We start from the raw sequence: 17,040 nt of genomic DNA, 5'->3' as shown, positions 1-17,040 counted from the left end.
AGTGGGAGCTCAGGATGGCAGATTGGAGAGAGGATCCTTGGAATGAGCTTCCCATAAAGCGTGCAGATGAAGGAACTTGAAGGCCTGGGAGATAAAGTGAGTTGGTTGCCCAGATTGGCACCCAGCCCTCCTAACTCCTCATCCAGAACAGTGTTCACCCACCATGCCACCTCCTACATTTTAAAAAATTCATTAAAGGGAGGAGAAGAATTGTACAAACTTTCTAACCAAAGGAGCCCTGTCTCCCACACAGGTGAGCAAGAATTACAGAACCTGTGAGTCCTTCTGTTGAATGCCATGTGCTGTCAAAATAGTTTAGTTCCCTTCTTCATGTAATGTGGGAAATGTAATTGGGTTTTTTGTTGTTTTTTTAAATAACTGATATACCATAAAATTCCATTTAAAGTGATTGGTTTTTAGTATTTCACAAGGTTTTTACAATTATCATCATTATCTATTTCCAGAACTTTTTAAAAATCACTCTCTATTTTCCTCTCTCCCGAACCCCCTGACAACCAGTAAACCACTTCTGTTCCTGTGGATTTGCTTATTTTGGAAATTATATATAATGGCATCATACAATGGCTTCTCTCACTGAACATAATGTTTTCAAGGTTCATCCATGTGGTCTGAGTTCTTCATTCCTTTTTTTTTTTTTTCTCATTCCTTTTTATGTCTGAATAACATTCCATTGTATGGATACACCACATTTTGTTTATCTCTTCGTTAGTTGATGACATTTAAGTAGTTTCCACTTTGCTGATGTGAATGTTTGTGTACAAGTTTTTGTGTGAACATATATTTTCAGTTACCTTGGTTGTATATCTAGAAGTGGAATTGCTGGATTGTATGGTAACTTCAAATTTTTGAGAAAAACCACCACTGTTTTCCACAATGGTTGCACCATTTTCCATTCCCTCCAGCTGAGTGTGGGCTCTCCAGTTTCTCTTCCTCCTCGCCAACACTTGTTATTGTCCATTTTTACATGATAGCCATGCTAGTGGGTGTGAAGTAACATCTCATCGTGGTTTGGGTTTGTGTCTTCCTAATGACTAGTGATGTTGAGCGTCTTTTCTTGAGCTTATTGGCCATTTGTGTGTCTTCTTTTGGGTTAAATGTCCATTCAAATATTTGCCTGTATTTTAATTGGGCTACTTGTCATTTTATTATTGAGGTGTAATAATTACACTTTCTTTACTCCACATACTTTCATGCCAACACATTATCATAAAGTGGTATTTTCCCCAAAACAGTGAAAACAGCATAAGCCCAGAGCAAGGAAAGGCCAAGTGCCAGCAACTGCAGGACACTCAGAGGCTTCTAGCCAAAAGAAGGAGTGGAATGAGGAAGGGGAGGAAGGAAAATGGAGAAACTTTCTTTTAAAGCCAAACGCTCAAGGCAGGTTACTGAGGCCTCTGTGCTGTGAGATCCAGCAGAAGGCACCCTTAAAATGAGGTCAAGTGCCTGGGTCTTTTCTCTCCTCCACAGAGCCCTGCAGGATAAATGCCCCCCCGCGCCACCCCCCCGCCCCCCCCCACACACACACAGTGCTTTGAATGTATTGAGAAAGCTGCTGTGAATACAGGAGAATATTGCCCAGCAATTCTTAGAGGGCAGGGCCTGGGTCTTACTTGGCTTTAAGCCTCCTCAGCTCCTTATAAACGTGTTTGGTTCCTGAATGAAGACGCAACCGGAAGATGAGATTTCAAGGTTTAGTGTAGATATGGCATTTAGTCTCTCCTGCTTTGGTCTATTATATGAACACGATGAATCAAATAGCACAAGTGTTAACATATTGTTAGCACATTTTGCTATAGACACATTGTGTCACCCATTTTCACCTTTGGTCTTTTTTTTTTTTTTTTAATCCTCACCAGAGGATGTATTGATTTTAGAGAGAGAGGAAGGGAGAAGGAGAGAAACATTGATAGTTTGCCTCTTGTATGCACCCTAACTGGGGATTGAACCCACCACCTGAGTATGTGCCCTGACCTGGAATCAAACCCATGACTCCAACTAACTGAGCCACCGAGCCAGGGCTCCACCTAGGGTCTTTGAAGTACTGGGTTGTTGGCACCTCCTGGCAAGAGGGAACTAAGCCCACAGGTGGCTGAGTACCTTCTCCCTGCAGTATTTGCGTGGCTAGTAGAGCAGGGAATTTGTCTCTGGTCTTCCCTCCAGAGAGCACCTCCTGCCCTGGCCTGGAAGGCAGTTAGACGAACAGAATCTCCGTGATCCTACCTGGGAGCGGGCTCAACTCCCTTCCAGCAAGCAGCCGTTGACCCAGCTCCTTGGCTTCAGAGTCCCCAGAGCATCAGACTCCTTTGCAAATTATTTTCAGATTGTGCCCTGCTCAGGAAAAGAAGGAACCTTCTAGGCTTCTCATTTGGGGCCCTCCCTAGTTCCTGAGGGCCCCAGCCTAATTTGCATCCTCAGCTCAATTTGCATCACAAAATGCACCCAAATGTCCCTGGACTTAGCTGCGGTAGGCGGGCAAGTTTTGTTTTTTGTTTTGTTTGGGTTTTTCATCTCCTGCCATTTCTCTAGCAGGTTTCTGGTTACATCCAGATGACACTTAGATTAGGTTTCATTTCATGTCGTTAGCCGGTGATTCAACTAGCCCAACTGCCTGCGCCAAGACCCAGCCCCGTTCGCTGGAGATGGCTTCTTCCGGGTGGCCTTGCGAGCCCGGTGGCCTGGTCACCGCACTTCTGCAGGCCGGCAGCTGGGTGTCCTTCAGTTATATGCTCGAGGCTTGTTGTTTCCTCCTTTCCTTTCCCCCCAAACCTGGAGTCGATATTTTGGTTGTAAGGGAGGCGGGTGAGAGGAAGAGCAGGGGACAGAAGCTTGCCACCGCCACAGCGGCTCTGATCTGCAGGGATCCTCAGGACTCATTCAGCACAAAGCGGCTGCAGAGGAAATCCTGCCCAGCCAATGATAAGCGGGAAATGGAGTCACTTCCTCACCAGCTGCTTTATTCAGGCAGAACGAGTCCTCACTTCCTCGCGTGTGCTCTGCTGGCCACCGCTCACAGCAGCGGGGCTGCTGGCTTCCCCTTTTAATCCCAGGCATGTTAGTGTCTGGGGAATTGCAGCTTCCTGGGATTCAAGGGGAACTCTCCTCTCCTCTGAAGTGTGTGTGCCTCGCTTCCCTCCTTCCCTCATTTCCTTCTTTCTCTTTCTCCCCTCTCACCTGGCAGGTGCCTGTCTTTAGGCTCTGGGGGCTGGAGCCAGCACAGACGGCATTGGGAATGAGACTCACACCCCTGAGTAGCATGCAGGACTAGTTACATGGGATCTCTGTGTTCCCAAGGACATCCAGAAGCAGCTCGGAACCTCCATCACCTCCCCTGTCCTATGAGCATTTTACCTCCAGGCAGCATTTTCCAAGGGTGTCTTTAAAACCCAGCAGGAATCTCGATGACAGAGGGTTAGATGGCCCAAGGATTTGGAAAATGCCTTTGGAGATTCACAGGCATTCATTTAGGGTGTTCTTCAAAATATGTAGCAATCAATAAGGCACAGACACTGACCAATCAAATTTGATGCTGACCATTGGCATTGGCTGAGCATCAGCCCCTCATAGGGAGACTAGAGTCTGCTGCAAAAAGAAGCACTGGATTTTGTTTAAGCCTGTCACCCCTTATTTGTCCTTTGAACACCTCCCTTTAAAAATTATTATCTAGTAAGATATGTTTGGAAAACCTGTTCTATAGTAAAAGGTATCAGTTTATTTCATATCCACAGACATTTGCTGAGTGCCTAATATGTGACAGACACATGCTCCAGGGATCCGACGATGAACAAAATGTGGCTCCTGCACCTCCAGGTGCTAATCGGGAAAGGACAGACTTGTGAACAGATGCTCTTCAGATAATACAGTGAACAGGGAGCAGCCCAGGATTATTTAATTCAACCTGGGGGCTTGGAGAAAGTTGCTTGCGTAAAACGATTGCACTGAATCCCTGAGTGAACGGAAGTCAATTTACAGGTGACAGAAGTCGAGCAGGCGAGCTAGGCTGAGGCCAGAGCACTGGGAGCCGTGGATGGTACGGTAAAGAATTTGGACTGACACACGGAAGTGACAGCTTTGATTCTGACTGGATAACCCTGGTTGCTCTATGGAGAGGGTATTGAACGGCAGGCCACAGACTGGAGGCAGAGAGTTCAGATGGGGAATCATAGCAGAAATGCTGGGGAGAGAAGGTAATGGGGATGGGGAAATCAGTGGTGCATACACAGCCCTGTCCAGTCCCCTTGCCCTTCACTTCAGTGCTCTCTAGCTAACCTCCAGCTACAGGAGGTACAGCCTCTGCATCTCTTTCCCCAAGGGCTTTCTCTGGCCTCTAGAGCCCACTTTGCCTGTGCACATGACGGGCCATAACTGCTGGGGTATTGATGCCTCCATAGGAGCAACCCACAGCCAACGAGTGCAAGGAGTTGGTGTGTAAATACCCTAGCTCTCTGGCCCCTTAGTGGAATAACAAAAGGTGCATTTTCTGCACTGGCCCCCAGGTTTCTCAGCGGGATTAAGTTCCAGTTACCAGCAGCAGCAACTTGCTAGGTAAGGTAATTCATGGCTGCTTTCCTTCCAGACCCCCTACTAGTGGTTGCTGGGATCATCTCCCAAATAACCTGATTACATTCAAGCCTTTGTCTTGGGGTCTGCTTCGGGAGGAGCCCCACCCAAGACGATGGGATTTCCCATTGAATGAATGGTGGGGGAGGGATGAGAAAGAGGAAAATGTCTAGAAGTTTCTCAGGGTATAGCTTTACTTAACAGCATGGACACTTCGAAGATAGGAAGGGAGACGACTTGCTGGAGGAGGCGATGGTAACTCCAGTTTTGGACAGGCTGCATGGTAACTTCCAGTGGCACCTCTTAGAAAGTGACCGGGATTGGAATCTGGTAGTCAGAGGATCAAGTGGGGTTGCATATAAAGATGTGAGAGGCACCATCATGGGATGGTATCTAAGACCAGAGAGTGAAGGAGATTGTCCAAAGGAAGAGAAGGCTGTCCAGACAAGCCCGGGAGATGGAGCACCTATCAGAGCAGGCAGAGGAGGAGGTGCCCATGGAGACAGGGGAAACTCTCCTAGAGTGCTTGGGGTCCAGAGTGTAAAGCACCCAGGGAAGATAGCCATGCGGAGGGTATGTCTGGCCTCTGGGTGGTGGTTTCAGAGGCACAATGGAGGAAGAAGCCAGACTGGGTAGATTGAAATGAAGGTGGGAAGGCAGCTGAGAAGGTGGGTTAGCAACTTGTCCAAAACGGCAAAGAGAAAGAAGATAATGGTCGGGATGGGACACAGCATCAGCACAGTCATTCTGAGGAAATCTGAATTTACTTTCCTTTTCGTCAGAGGATAAATACCCCCAACTCCCTTGTCCTTCAAGGATTAGCTCAGAAGCGTGTGTTCTCTACTGAGGAAATCTGAATGTTTGTATGCCAAGGAAAAAAGAGACCAAAGGAAGGGTGAGGTTGAAATTGCCGTTGAAAGCAGGGACAATTGATGGAGGAAGGTTCCAGAAGCAATGGGAGACAGTGGGCTCTGGGTGCGGAGTACAAAGAGTCGGGGAAGGACAGATAGTGATGTAAGCTGATGGGTGCTCCAGAATAGGGAGCTGCAATAATTCCCACCCAATGACCCCGAGTTTCTCAGAGAAGAAAGAGGTGACAGCAGTTGCTAAACAGCGAGGAGAACATGTGAGAAAAGTGGTGGCTGTTTGGAATAATCATGAAAAGGAGCTGAGAAAGCATCCAAGCAAGGGTAAGGGTATGTTAAGTGGTTTCAAGAACTCACTGAGTTTGGAGGCCATGAATTCAGAGCCGAATTGGTCTGCATGGTTGGGTGACTTCTTTCGGCAACACTTGAAGGCCAGAGGAGGCTGCTGTGGGATGGGGTCAGGGCTGGGGCACAGAGGAAGGTCAGGATGGGAGGAAGCACGTTGAGGGAAGCAAGGAGGAGGCACGGGGGAGAGAAAAGAACCCACTGCTTGTAGATGTTCTAACCCAGTAAGCACAGGAGTCCTCTCCTCTCCCCCTCCACCTCACATCAGCTTATCAGTATCAGTCCCCACTGTAAGTAACATACTTGACCTGTCTAGGTTTCATTTGCCTCACCTATTTAAAAAGAGCGAATATCTTTCTTGGGCATTATCACACCAATCTGGGAGATCTGAACTTACTTGGAGTGTCCTTGCAGCCAAAGTTTTGTGTGACTATGGCACATCCTTGCCCTTTTTTTTCTTTCCCTAATTCTCAGATTGTCATGAGAGAGGTGATTCCCATGGAGACAAAAATGATAAAGCCATGAGAAATGGAAAATACCCAGGGCACTTGATAGCAGTGTTTGATTTCCTGTTGGCACCATCTGATTTTCTTTTTACTTCCCTCTTACCACCGACAGGTGTGCTCTGGGCAGGATACAAAATGGCAGCACACCTGGGTTTTGGTTAGTTCAGGCAGCATCTCTCTCTGCATCGTAAACTCTTTAGGTCAAGATGGCTTTCTCCGCCTTGGGCTCTCCATGATCATATTATGCCTGTATCCACAGTCAGCTCAAAGACTGTGGGGGAAGCTGAATGTCTCAGGTGTTTATAGCCAACTGAGCCATATTAAATTTCCCCACCATCTAAGGAGAGCTGAGAACCCACACCAGGGTTTGAACTTGAAGACACTGGTTTAGCTATTACCTGTGTCACTCAATCTTAAGTTGGGAGCATCTTTCCTTGCCAGTGTATCTAGGGTACACGTTCCAATGGCTGAACCGTATTCCATCCTATGGATGTGCCATAGTTCTTTATCCATTCATGTTTTCAGACATTTAAGTTGTTTTCAGGTTTTAACTATTATAAACAATCAGAGCATTTTATTAATTATTTTTTTCAAGATAAATAACCAGAAGGGGAATTACTAACAAAAGGACAATATTTTCAAAGTTTTTGATACTCATTGCCAAATACATAAAGGTCTCTCCGTTGACCTTTCCTCAGGGAGGAGAAATTCTGAAAGAGTAGCTGGCCCCCACCTTCACCCCCACCCCATTGGCTTCAGCAGAACTCTGCATTGCTCATCTGATTCATTTAGCTTTAAATCTCGTTTCATTTGGAATCAGGTTTAAGTGAAACTTTTTTGAAGGATTCTTAAGAGGAAAAGGAAGATATTGGAGGGTGGGCTGACTCCAGGGAGGTATGCATGTAAGGGTGGTGAGAACGGGAGGGGGGGGGGGTAGAGAGGGAGAGAAGGGGGTGACAGTGGTCCCAGGCCTGGTCAGGAGAGACAAGGACACTTTTGCTGTTGACTCCCTCCGCCCAGCTTAGGAGTCTGAGCCTGGTCGGTTCTGGTTCCCCCCTCTCTTCCCCCCCCGCCCCCCCGCTCACTTTCCGCCCTGCAGCACCGGTTTGGGGGTGGAAGTGGGACCTTCCTGTCCCGTTGATGCCGGCCCAGGGTGGAATTCAGACTCAGACCATCTGCGACCTCTGAATTTGGAGTTTGTGGAGAAGCTGCCTTTGAAAGAGTGACCAGAGCTGGGGCACCGCCTGTCTCCTCTGTGATGTGAGGGGCCAGCAAAAGGAGAAAGGACCCCCCCTTGGGACCTGCTCTTTGCACCCCTGAAATCGGGCAGAGCCCTTGCCAGTCCTGGCCTGAGCCAGGCTGGCAGTGCCTCCAAATGCATAGACTGGGGTTTGGTCTGAGTCACATGACAACAGCCCAGGTTTTCTTTTTCCCACTTTGTTGCTTCTAATACATAAAATGAGCATGTGTTTATTTAATACAGCTTTCAGACTTAAACAAATAATGACAGACTGTTCAAACAGACTTCGGAAATCGCCCTAATCAGGATGTTTGGAAAAGCAAGAAGACTGTAGGAAAGGAGCTTTGAGGACCTTCAGTCCTGAGCCCACAGGGTCCGCTTGGCACTGTGGAACATAGATGGGCAAAGCTCAGAGGCCCGATCAACCTCGGGGGGTTAATGACGCCCCTCAGCCCGCAACCTGACTTACCAATTGATGAGGAAGTACAGATGGGCATTGTAATTTCACTTCCTGTCTTCCACCGGAACACATCCCGTGTGCATTTTAATTCACAATTTCTACAGGCATCTTTAGAGGGAGCTTGTGAAGTGCGCTGTGAAAACCTGCCCTTCCCTTTCCTCCCCTCGGTGGACCCTCTGGAGGGAGGGGCAGGTTCAGGATGCCTGTGGCAGGTTTGCAAGGGTGAGCAGACTAGAGAACAAGTGAATGTTGCCACTAGTTCACGCTCTGGGCCACATTGACAAATGGCTTTGAATCACCTACGTTAATCTTCACAATAACCAATTTTATGGGTGAAGTAAATGAGGCTCAGGATTGGGTAATTTGTTCAAGGTCATGAGCAATAAAATGTCAAAGCTGGGATTTCACCCAGACCTTCTCTCCAAGCCCAGAGCTGTTCCCAGACCCCTGGGGGCTGCGTCAGCGCCTCTGCTCTGTCTTTGGGTCAAGAGATGCTATGTTAGCTCATCCCCCCAGATGTGCATTTTCTTTGTAATGCACATCAGCAATGGCCCCTTAGGAGAAGTGTCAGGAGAGGGGGTTATTCCAGCCCCGGAGATGAAGGGGTAGTTAGACATGCATTTCCCCTGCCCCCTCGGACTGTGCACCAGCCAGATGAGAAGGGAATGCCAGCCCATGTGTCCCGGCTTCCTCCACTTTCCCAGGATGGCTTCTTGTCCAGAAAGGTCAGACGGCCAGAGTCTTAGTCCGTTTCATAGTCAGCCACAGACAACTCCATTGGTAACTAAAGAAATGTGGAGTCCAGCCACGGACCTTCTTTCCTACTGTCAGTGCTCAGAGGGCGTCCTTCGGCTGGGCTGTTGGGGGTTCCAGACTGCCCACCCCTTAGGGAGGGCTCAGAGATGTTCCCGGCTGCGTCTGGGGGACCTGAGGCTGCACTTTGCAAGGGGCAGTTTCTCCTGCCTGTAAATATGTCCCGACCCCTTTCTGCCCCATTTATCCCTGATTATATATAGGGAAGGTATGTTTCTTGACAAGCAATCATGATTTTTACCTCAGCTTTGTGCTAAGAGCACTAAACACATATTTCATTATCTGTTAGAGCAGGGGTGGGGAACCTTTTTTCTGCCAAGGGCCATTTGGATATTTATAACATCATTCATGGGCCATACAAAATTATCAACTTAAAAATTAGCCTGCTATATTTGGGCAAACTTTTACTGAACTCACCATCTAATGCCTTGGCAGGGCCAGACCAAATGATTTCTGGGGCCTTATATGGCCCTTGGGCGGGACATTCCCCACCCCTGTGTTAGAGCCTGGCTCTGCTAAGGCTCAGTTTGGAACATTTTAACAATAGATTAAAAAAGAAGAAAACCCTTGCGCCCTCTCCTGGTACAAGTTAATCTAGTACATCTGAGGTCCAGATCTCCCAATTGCTGGCTCACCAACTGATCTTGTGCTGTTGACACACTAGATAGACCATTGGGTCTTCTGTGGTCCATGATCACAAAGGTTCTTTAAAACCTTTCTTCACAGGCCACCCTGTGCATCATGGGATGTTGAGCAGTATCCCTGGCCTCTACCCACAGATGACCTCACCCCAAACCATGACTACCAAAAATGTTTCCAGATATTGCCAAACGTCTCCTGTGGGGCAAGACCACCCTCAAGACCAATGAGAACCGCTGCCCTAACCCCTTGTCTGCCTTTTGTGAAAGGTGTTACTGGTCCCAGGGCAACTAGTGAGAGGGTGGGGATGACTCCACAGAAACCTTTTGTGACTTTAGTAAGCAATTAAAAAAAAATCTTTTTATTGATTTTAGAGAGAGAGGAAGGGGAAGGGAGATAGAGAAACATCAACAATAAGAGAGAATCATTGATCCACTGCCTCCTGGGGATTGAGCGTGAAACCTGGCATGTGCCCTGACCAGGAATTGACCCGTGATCTCCCGGCTGGCTCCGTTCAGTAAACAGTTTTGATGGCTGGTCAAATGTGTTCACCTGCTAGGAATCTGTCTAAATACACACACATCACACACACACACACACACACAACCCCCACATCTGAACAAATACATAAAAATTCATGTAAGAGATGTAGCATAATATTGTTTAGTAAATGTTTAAAACAACGCAAATAAAGAATTGGCTCAAGAAAGCACAGCGTATATATATATATATATATATATATATATATATATATATGGAATACTAGGCAGTCATGAAAAATAATTTTGTAAATCTTTATTTAATAATGGGGGAAGTTCCCCTAATGTCTTAAACTCTCACCTCCAAGACTACTCCAAGATTCCCAGAAGTGTTTGTATTTAGAAGGCACACTTTCAAACAGGCAGGGTAAACAGCTGGATAATGTATTAGGTCAAGCATGTCAAAACTCGCCGCCCACGGGTTGCCTGCCTCGTTTATTTGGCCCATGTTGGCCTTGGAGTTTGACATGCTTGTATTGGGTTAAAGAGAATTCAAACCAGTGAATGGATTGAGAAAACTTGAATCATTCATTGAACATTTATTAAGCACCTGCATGTACACAACCATGCACAACACTGGCAGACAAAGATGATACCTGGTCCCTTTACTGCAGTATTTGCCCCAAACAGACAAAAATACTGTGAAGGTTGTCAGAACCTCCTCTGTGCAGCAATGTCAGAAGTTTCCGCGTGTTACTGTCTTCCATAATGAAATCATGTGCTCCGATTCCAGGTTGTTGAAATGCCTAAATAAATCACACCATGTGAAAAAACATTTCATTTACTGAGTTATATATTTAGATAGATTTACAGAGTTGTCCAAATAATAATTGGGTCCAAATGTGGAACCTAATCTTCCCCAACAAATCTAAGGAACGAGCTAAGACAACCCAGAGACCTTTGCTACAAACCCTGCAGGCCTGGCTTCCAAGCAGCGGCACAAAGGGAAACCAGGAGCCATCTTTGCCCAGGGACCTGTGTGTCCATTGACACAATCTGACTGTAAATGACCACATGCTTGTAAAGTTCACAACTTGAGTTAAATGTGAAGTTGTGGTCATCCAGTCTGGCCGCGCCCCCTCCCCTCCCCCACCTCCCGGTAGAAACCCTAGGATGGCTTCCTTTCCCAGGGAGCACCCTGTCCTTGGCCTCAGAGGCTAGGCCTGCAACCAGCGGAGGCCGCCCTGCTGTGTCCACCACAGCAGCCTCCCGGGCAGACAAAACACTCACAGAGTTGTTGTTAGGGCATCAGCAGAATGAAGGGCACTGGTTTGGATCTGGGTTCAAATCCTGGCCCTACTGTTGACTAGACAAATCCTTTAACCTCTGCGATTCTCAGGGTTTTTTCCCCCTACAGAACAGGAATAAACAAAACGACCCCATAAGTTTGACATGAAGAATAAATAAAGTAATGCATGTTAGGCATTCATTACAAGTGCCTGGCATATAGCAAACATTCAATAAAGGAGTGTTGTTGTAGTCGTGGGGTTTTTATTATTCCTATGAATGGCCATGCTCATGAAAATTGCAAAGCCTCCCAGATTTCCAACCGCCTTTTCTGTTTTATTTTCCCCCTTCGCACTTACCAGTCTCTAACACACGTATATCATGCATTTATTTTGTTTATTGTCCATCCCACTTGACTAGATAAGAGCTTTGTGAGGCAGGAACTTTCAACCTATGTCATTCACTGCTGTTTCTCTAGGGTGCCTGACACATAAATAGGGTCTCAATAAATATTTCTTGAATGAAAGTGAAAAGAGTGGGCCCGATCTCTGTCTCTAATACCCTCTCTTTTTCTTCCCTCCTCTCTCCCCTGCAGGACGCCTTTGTGGAACTGTACGGCCCCAACATGCGGCCTCTGTTCGATTTCTCCTGGCTCTCTCTGAAGGCACTGCTCAGCCTGGCCCTGGTGGGAGCTTGCATCACCCTGGGTGCCTATCTGGGTCACAAGTGAAGGCAACAGGCCTGCCCCAAACAAATATGCAAAAGGTTCATGAAAGCAGTAGAGATATATGCATTGTTGGGATGTACCATGAAACGGAGCTGTGGTCTCTTAAACACAAGCAAACAGCAAACAACAAAAACAGCTTTCAGGCTCCACGTCGAATCAGCTATTTACTGCCAAAGGGAAATACCATTTATTTTTTACATTATGGAAAAAAGATTTATTTATTTAGGACAGTCCCATGGAGCATCCTGTCCTTGGAAAGCCTACTACCAGTCATTGCCAAGCTCCACCGGTGTGGCTCCACCTGGATCTCCTGTGCCTATAAATGGATTCGCTTTCCATGTTGGTGGCTGGGCTGACTCACCATCTGAAGGGCAAACTGATGGAGAACATGACTGTTCCAGAAGCCGGCCTGCTGGCTGCTGGAGGTTTGGAAGAAGGTGTTCATTTTCCTTGCATTGATTTGCCCCCGGGGGCTGTGATATTCATAGAGGGAGGTGCTTGGAGGGAAGTGCATTCTTTTCCAGCCAGGAGAACCTACACTTTGCATATGGCTCACATGGTACATGCCTGGTTGGCAGAAAAAAAAAAAAAATTGGGAACTTCAGATGGACTTGGCATCCGCCAAGATTTCCACACCGAAGGACAGTGGTAGGAAAAATGCCCTTAACCCATAGGAAAGTATTTTTTTAAGCTACCAATTGTGCCGAGAAGCATTTTAGCAATTTCTACAAAATCATCCAGTACCTTAAGCCCTGATGTGTATATTCTTATATTTTGGATACGCTCCCTCTCCAAAAACTGGCTCTGTGTGTGAAACAGAATCCTTGGGAATGCGAGGAAGTGGACGTCTCGGTGACTCCTTCGGCATCAGGAAGGCTGCAGTTACAGAAGCATCAGGCCGCCACAAGTGCCTGCTTTTCCGCAAGAGGCCGCGGTTGGAAGTCCCGCTTGGTCCCGGTTGGGAGGCCTGGTCCTGGAACCGAGCCTGGGCACTCGCTGGCCCGCTCCATGGATTTCAAACAGAGGCCTGTGGTCTCCGGCGTCTGGAAGCTGAGGAGTCAGAATTCCACTGTCAGGAACGAAGAGCAGGCTGGGGCCTGGTACACCAGGCCCGCCAGGCTGGAGGCCCTTTTCCATGTCGAGTGTGGAGCCTGGAGCCTGGGAACCAGCGCTCCTACGATGTTTGTCACTGTGCAGGGAAGGAAACAGAGGCACTCTGCCTTTCCTAGCAGAGGGAGGTGGTGAAGGCTGGAGCGCCGCCACCGAAATGGAACAGCAAAGAAAGGAGGCACGTGCGTGCAGCCCGAGTGCTGTGTGGCCGCTGCGCATGCATGCGAGTTGGCTGCGCGGCCACCCACCCGTCTGAGCAGCTTAGAGCAAGGCTTTACGTGACTTAGGGGAGGGTCATAAATCCTGAAGGAAGCGTTGGGATGAAGTGTCATGGATTAATTGACCCATGTCTGTGGAGTTGCGATGTAAAACATTATCTTGTCATTGTAGTTTGGTTTTATTTGAAAACCTGACAGAGGGGAAAAAAGTTCCAGGTGTGGAATGTGGAGTTTATCTGTACATCCTGGGCATTAAAAAGGAAAAAAAAAAAAAATAGTGGTGGACAGCTCTAGAGAAGTAGTGAAAGAAGTGATCTTCAGCTGATAAACTAGGAGATATGTTTTCAAGTTTAGAGAGCCTGAGACACACGTGGCATAACTGTGGCATTATTGCATTATATACCATTTATCTGTATTAACTTTGGAATGTACTATGTTCAATGTTTAATGCTGTGGTTAATATTTCGAAAGCTGCTTTTTTTAAAAAAAAATACATGCATCTCAGCATTTTTAAAAATTGTATTTAGTTATGGCCTCTACATTCTTTGTTAGCAAAAAAAAAAAATGATCATTTTTCCATTTGAGATTCTTGTCTCTTAATTGTTTAAAAGCATTTCTGAGAAGATGAGCTAAGCCCCGGGTCTCAGCTACGGGAGAAACCCTGGAGCATGCCGGCCACGGAGTTACGTGCACTCCCATGACAACATAATTGTTTATTGCAAGGGACATACCTGTTGTCCCTTTGCCCTTGTTCCTTGAGGGTTTACTTGTCCCTGGACAAATCAGAATTTAACTCACATTATTTAGGCTTGCATACATGTTTGGTTAAACCCATGAGGTTCATTCAGTTGAAAATCTAGATGGGAAGTGACCAGGGGATTAAATTCTGGCTCCGATGGTTTGACCTTTCGAGAATTGCTTTCCATGGCCTGTTTCCACATAGACTCACCCAGAGCCCTCCTTCCGCAGGGCCCTTTCCCTGGCTGTCCTTCAGGTTTTTCCTGACGTGCAGTGGCCTATGCCCCATGCCCCACACCAAGAAAGCAGGAAACCCCATGGTATGAAGCCAGACCTCCCTGGCAGGCCTCAGGGAACGAGACGATCAGACCTTTGAATGATTCTAATTTTTAAGAGAAATATTATTTTATGAAAGGTTTACATTGTCAAAAGTGATAAATATGGAATATCAAATCCTGTGCTGCTATCCTGCCAAGATCATCTTAATGGAGTCAGTTTGCAGTACACTCCAAGTGGCGACAGCCTCCAAGCTGCTTTAGAGTAACAATGAAGAACATGGATGTTTTTAATATAGAGTCTGTTTGTCTTTTATTGTTGTTTTTGTTATTGTTCAAACTGGGATTTGCAGAATATTCAAAAAAATGTATATATATATTAAAAAACACACAAAAAAAAAAAAACTCCCAGGGGTTGGCCTCTGGCTGGTTTCCTTTGCTGTGGGGTTTTGTTATCTGGTTTTGATGGTGAACGTGCCCAGCTGCCTGCCCCCAGAACTGTACAGTATTGTGGCTGCACTCACTCTAAGAGTAGTTATGTTGCATTTTTCTTGTTGTTAAAAACATGTTAGAAGCAATGAATGTATATAAAAGCTTCAACTAGTCATTTTTTTCTTCTCCTTTTTTTATCGTCTCAATTATTTTGTGATCAGACAACCAGAGGACCATTCCTACTTATTTCTTGTTGAGAAGAGATTCACACCCGAATGCATGGTGCATATGTTGGCCAGTGTCAAGGTTAGCTAGAACATATGCACTTTCCCAATGGGGGGCAAGGCTTCTAAACAGAACCACAGGAGAAAATCTCTGAAGAACCTCTGCGGTCCTCCCACGCCCCCAGTGCACAAGCACTCGGAAAGAGAGATCAAAACAGTCGACATGTACTGTAGCAGACAGTTCATCTGAGTTTGTACAGTGGCTGAAAAATCTTGTATGTTTTAAGATTTGGGTTAAAGTCACATTTCAAATTAAGGAAGTCACATTTCAATATTCAAACAAACAAACAAACAAAAACATACTCTGCCCCAGCCCACTTATCTCTGCATATTCAGATATGACTTTTATTACATTAGTAAATATTTATTGCTTATCATTGAAAGATATAGTCCTGGCCTAGTGTGGAAAATTAGGAAGCGATTATAAATCAAGAGGAGTTATAATAATCAGGATGAAACATAAATAAGGCAGTCCCAACACATGTCTGGCTTTCCTATTAAGGCTCCACTGACTGAACAGAATTGCAAGTAGTCTAACATGTAATTAAACTTATGCTAAAATGACTACTTTACAAATGTGAACTTAAATTCTCATTTCAATTGTACTTCTAAGGCAGTGGTTGTTTTTATCCTTTCTTATCACTAATAGTTAGTAATGTACACCTGCTCTATCAGAAAGAAACAGGAAGGGCTTGAAATACAAGCCATGCTAAGGAAATTAGGGAGTCAGTTGAAATTCTATTCTGATCTTATTCTGTGGTGTCTTTTGCTTCCCAGACAAATGTGGTTGCACACTTTTTAAAAAATACAATTCTACATTGTCAGGCTTATGAAGGTTCCAACCAGAACTTTATTGTTATTCAATTTGGATCTTCCAGAGATTTTTTTTTTTAATTATTATGGGACAAAGGACATTTGTTGCAGGGGTGGGAGGGAGGAATTTTCAAAAGAGCAAAACATTCCCAAGATTGGATCAGGGCGTGGAGGTTTCAGAAGAGCCACGACTGTGGGGTATGAAATGGAAACAAGTGTGACCTTTTGCTAGGAGTCAATGTCATATCTCCATGAAGGACCTTACGAAACAAGCGAGAAACATTTTAAAGTTCTGTGATAATGTTTAGACTCTAGAGACATCAGAACAACTCAAAATCCAGCTCTGTACAGCAATGCATAAGGACCAAAACTCTTTCAAACATTTGCCAGCAATGGCATATATTTCAAGCCTGGGTATGTCTAATGGCTACTTAAACAATACATTTGCAGTTTTAAACAATAGGATATTTAATGAAAACCTTCTGGTTGGTAGGAACAGCTGTTTCTAAGTATTTATTATGCACAATACAGGAAGAAAATAAAAACAAAACAAAAAATGTGAAACTTGATTGAATAAGTGATAATACAGGTCCCTTGTCCTTAACCCAAAAAATCATATCTGTTCCATGTCTGTGCTCATAGGACAGACGTTGGACAACCATGAAATATACATCCACTGGACACGAAGAAAATCAGATAGAGTATGAATGGTATTACACCAATTCATCATGCTACCCCAGAAAAATAACTTAAAGCCAATTTCCTATTAATGGAGAGTTTGTTTTGGGTACCAATGTAAGCCTAGCAAACAAAAACACCTGTGCAAGACAGAAAGCCTTCATCAAAAGATCCTGGGACTGTTACCAAATATGACTGTGATGTAGATACCTAGTAATGCCATATACCTAAGCCTCTTGGGGAGTCTGCATTGGGCCTTCCAAGCTAGCTCAATTTATTAAGTTTTCCCCTTTGGGGTACCATTTGAAGGAGTGATAGCCAATCAAGTTTCTTTCGGGGAAGTGTTGGTGGTTATGTTTAATATACTGTCTTCTTAAGTTTTCAACCAAGCTTTGCTTTTGTTTTGAGATTATTTTTGTCTGAAATAAAATAAGTGTATAAAAACTGTTTTTGTATTGAAAACTTTTGTTATCAAAATTCCACTTTGATCTTCCATGACTGCTTTTAAGCTGAATACTTTTTAGGGGTGGCTGCTATCCTGTAACACTTCTC

The 17,040-nt window shown here is 45.5% G+C and overlaps 1 protein-coding gene across 8 annotated transcripts in view; it reads left to right on the top strand.

Moving 5' to 3' along the window:
- The window catches only part of BCL2 (BCL2 apoptosis regulator), a 163,678-nt gene extending 148,792 nt beyond the window's left edge, over positions 1-14,886 (top strand). For all 8 annotated transcript variants that reach the window (XM_054723691.1, XM_054723688.1, XM_054723686.1 and 5 more), the window contains exon 4: positions 11,809-14,886. In XM_054723691.1, the coding sequence (XP_054579666.1) occupies positions 11,809-11,943 (135 nt within the window). In that variant the 3' untranslated portion in view covers positions 11,944-14,886. The remainder of the gene's footprint in view (positions 1-11,808) is intronic.
- The last annotated feature ends 2,154 nt before the right edge of the window (positions 14,887-17,040 follow it).

This window comes from Eptesicus fuscus, chromosome 12 (assembly GCF_027574615.1).
Source record: "Eptesicus fuscus isolate TK198812 chromosome 12, DD_ASM_mEF_20220401, whole genome shotgun sequence".
Taxonomy (NCBI): Eukaryota; Metazoa; Chordata; class Mammalia; order Chiroptera; family Vespertilionidae; genus Eptesicus; species Eptesicus fuscus.
The sequence above is the reverse complement of the archived record's forward strand: the minus strand, read 5'-3'. Positions and strand labels throughout refer to the sequence as shown.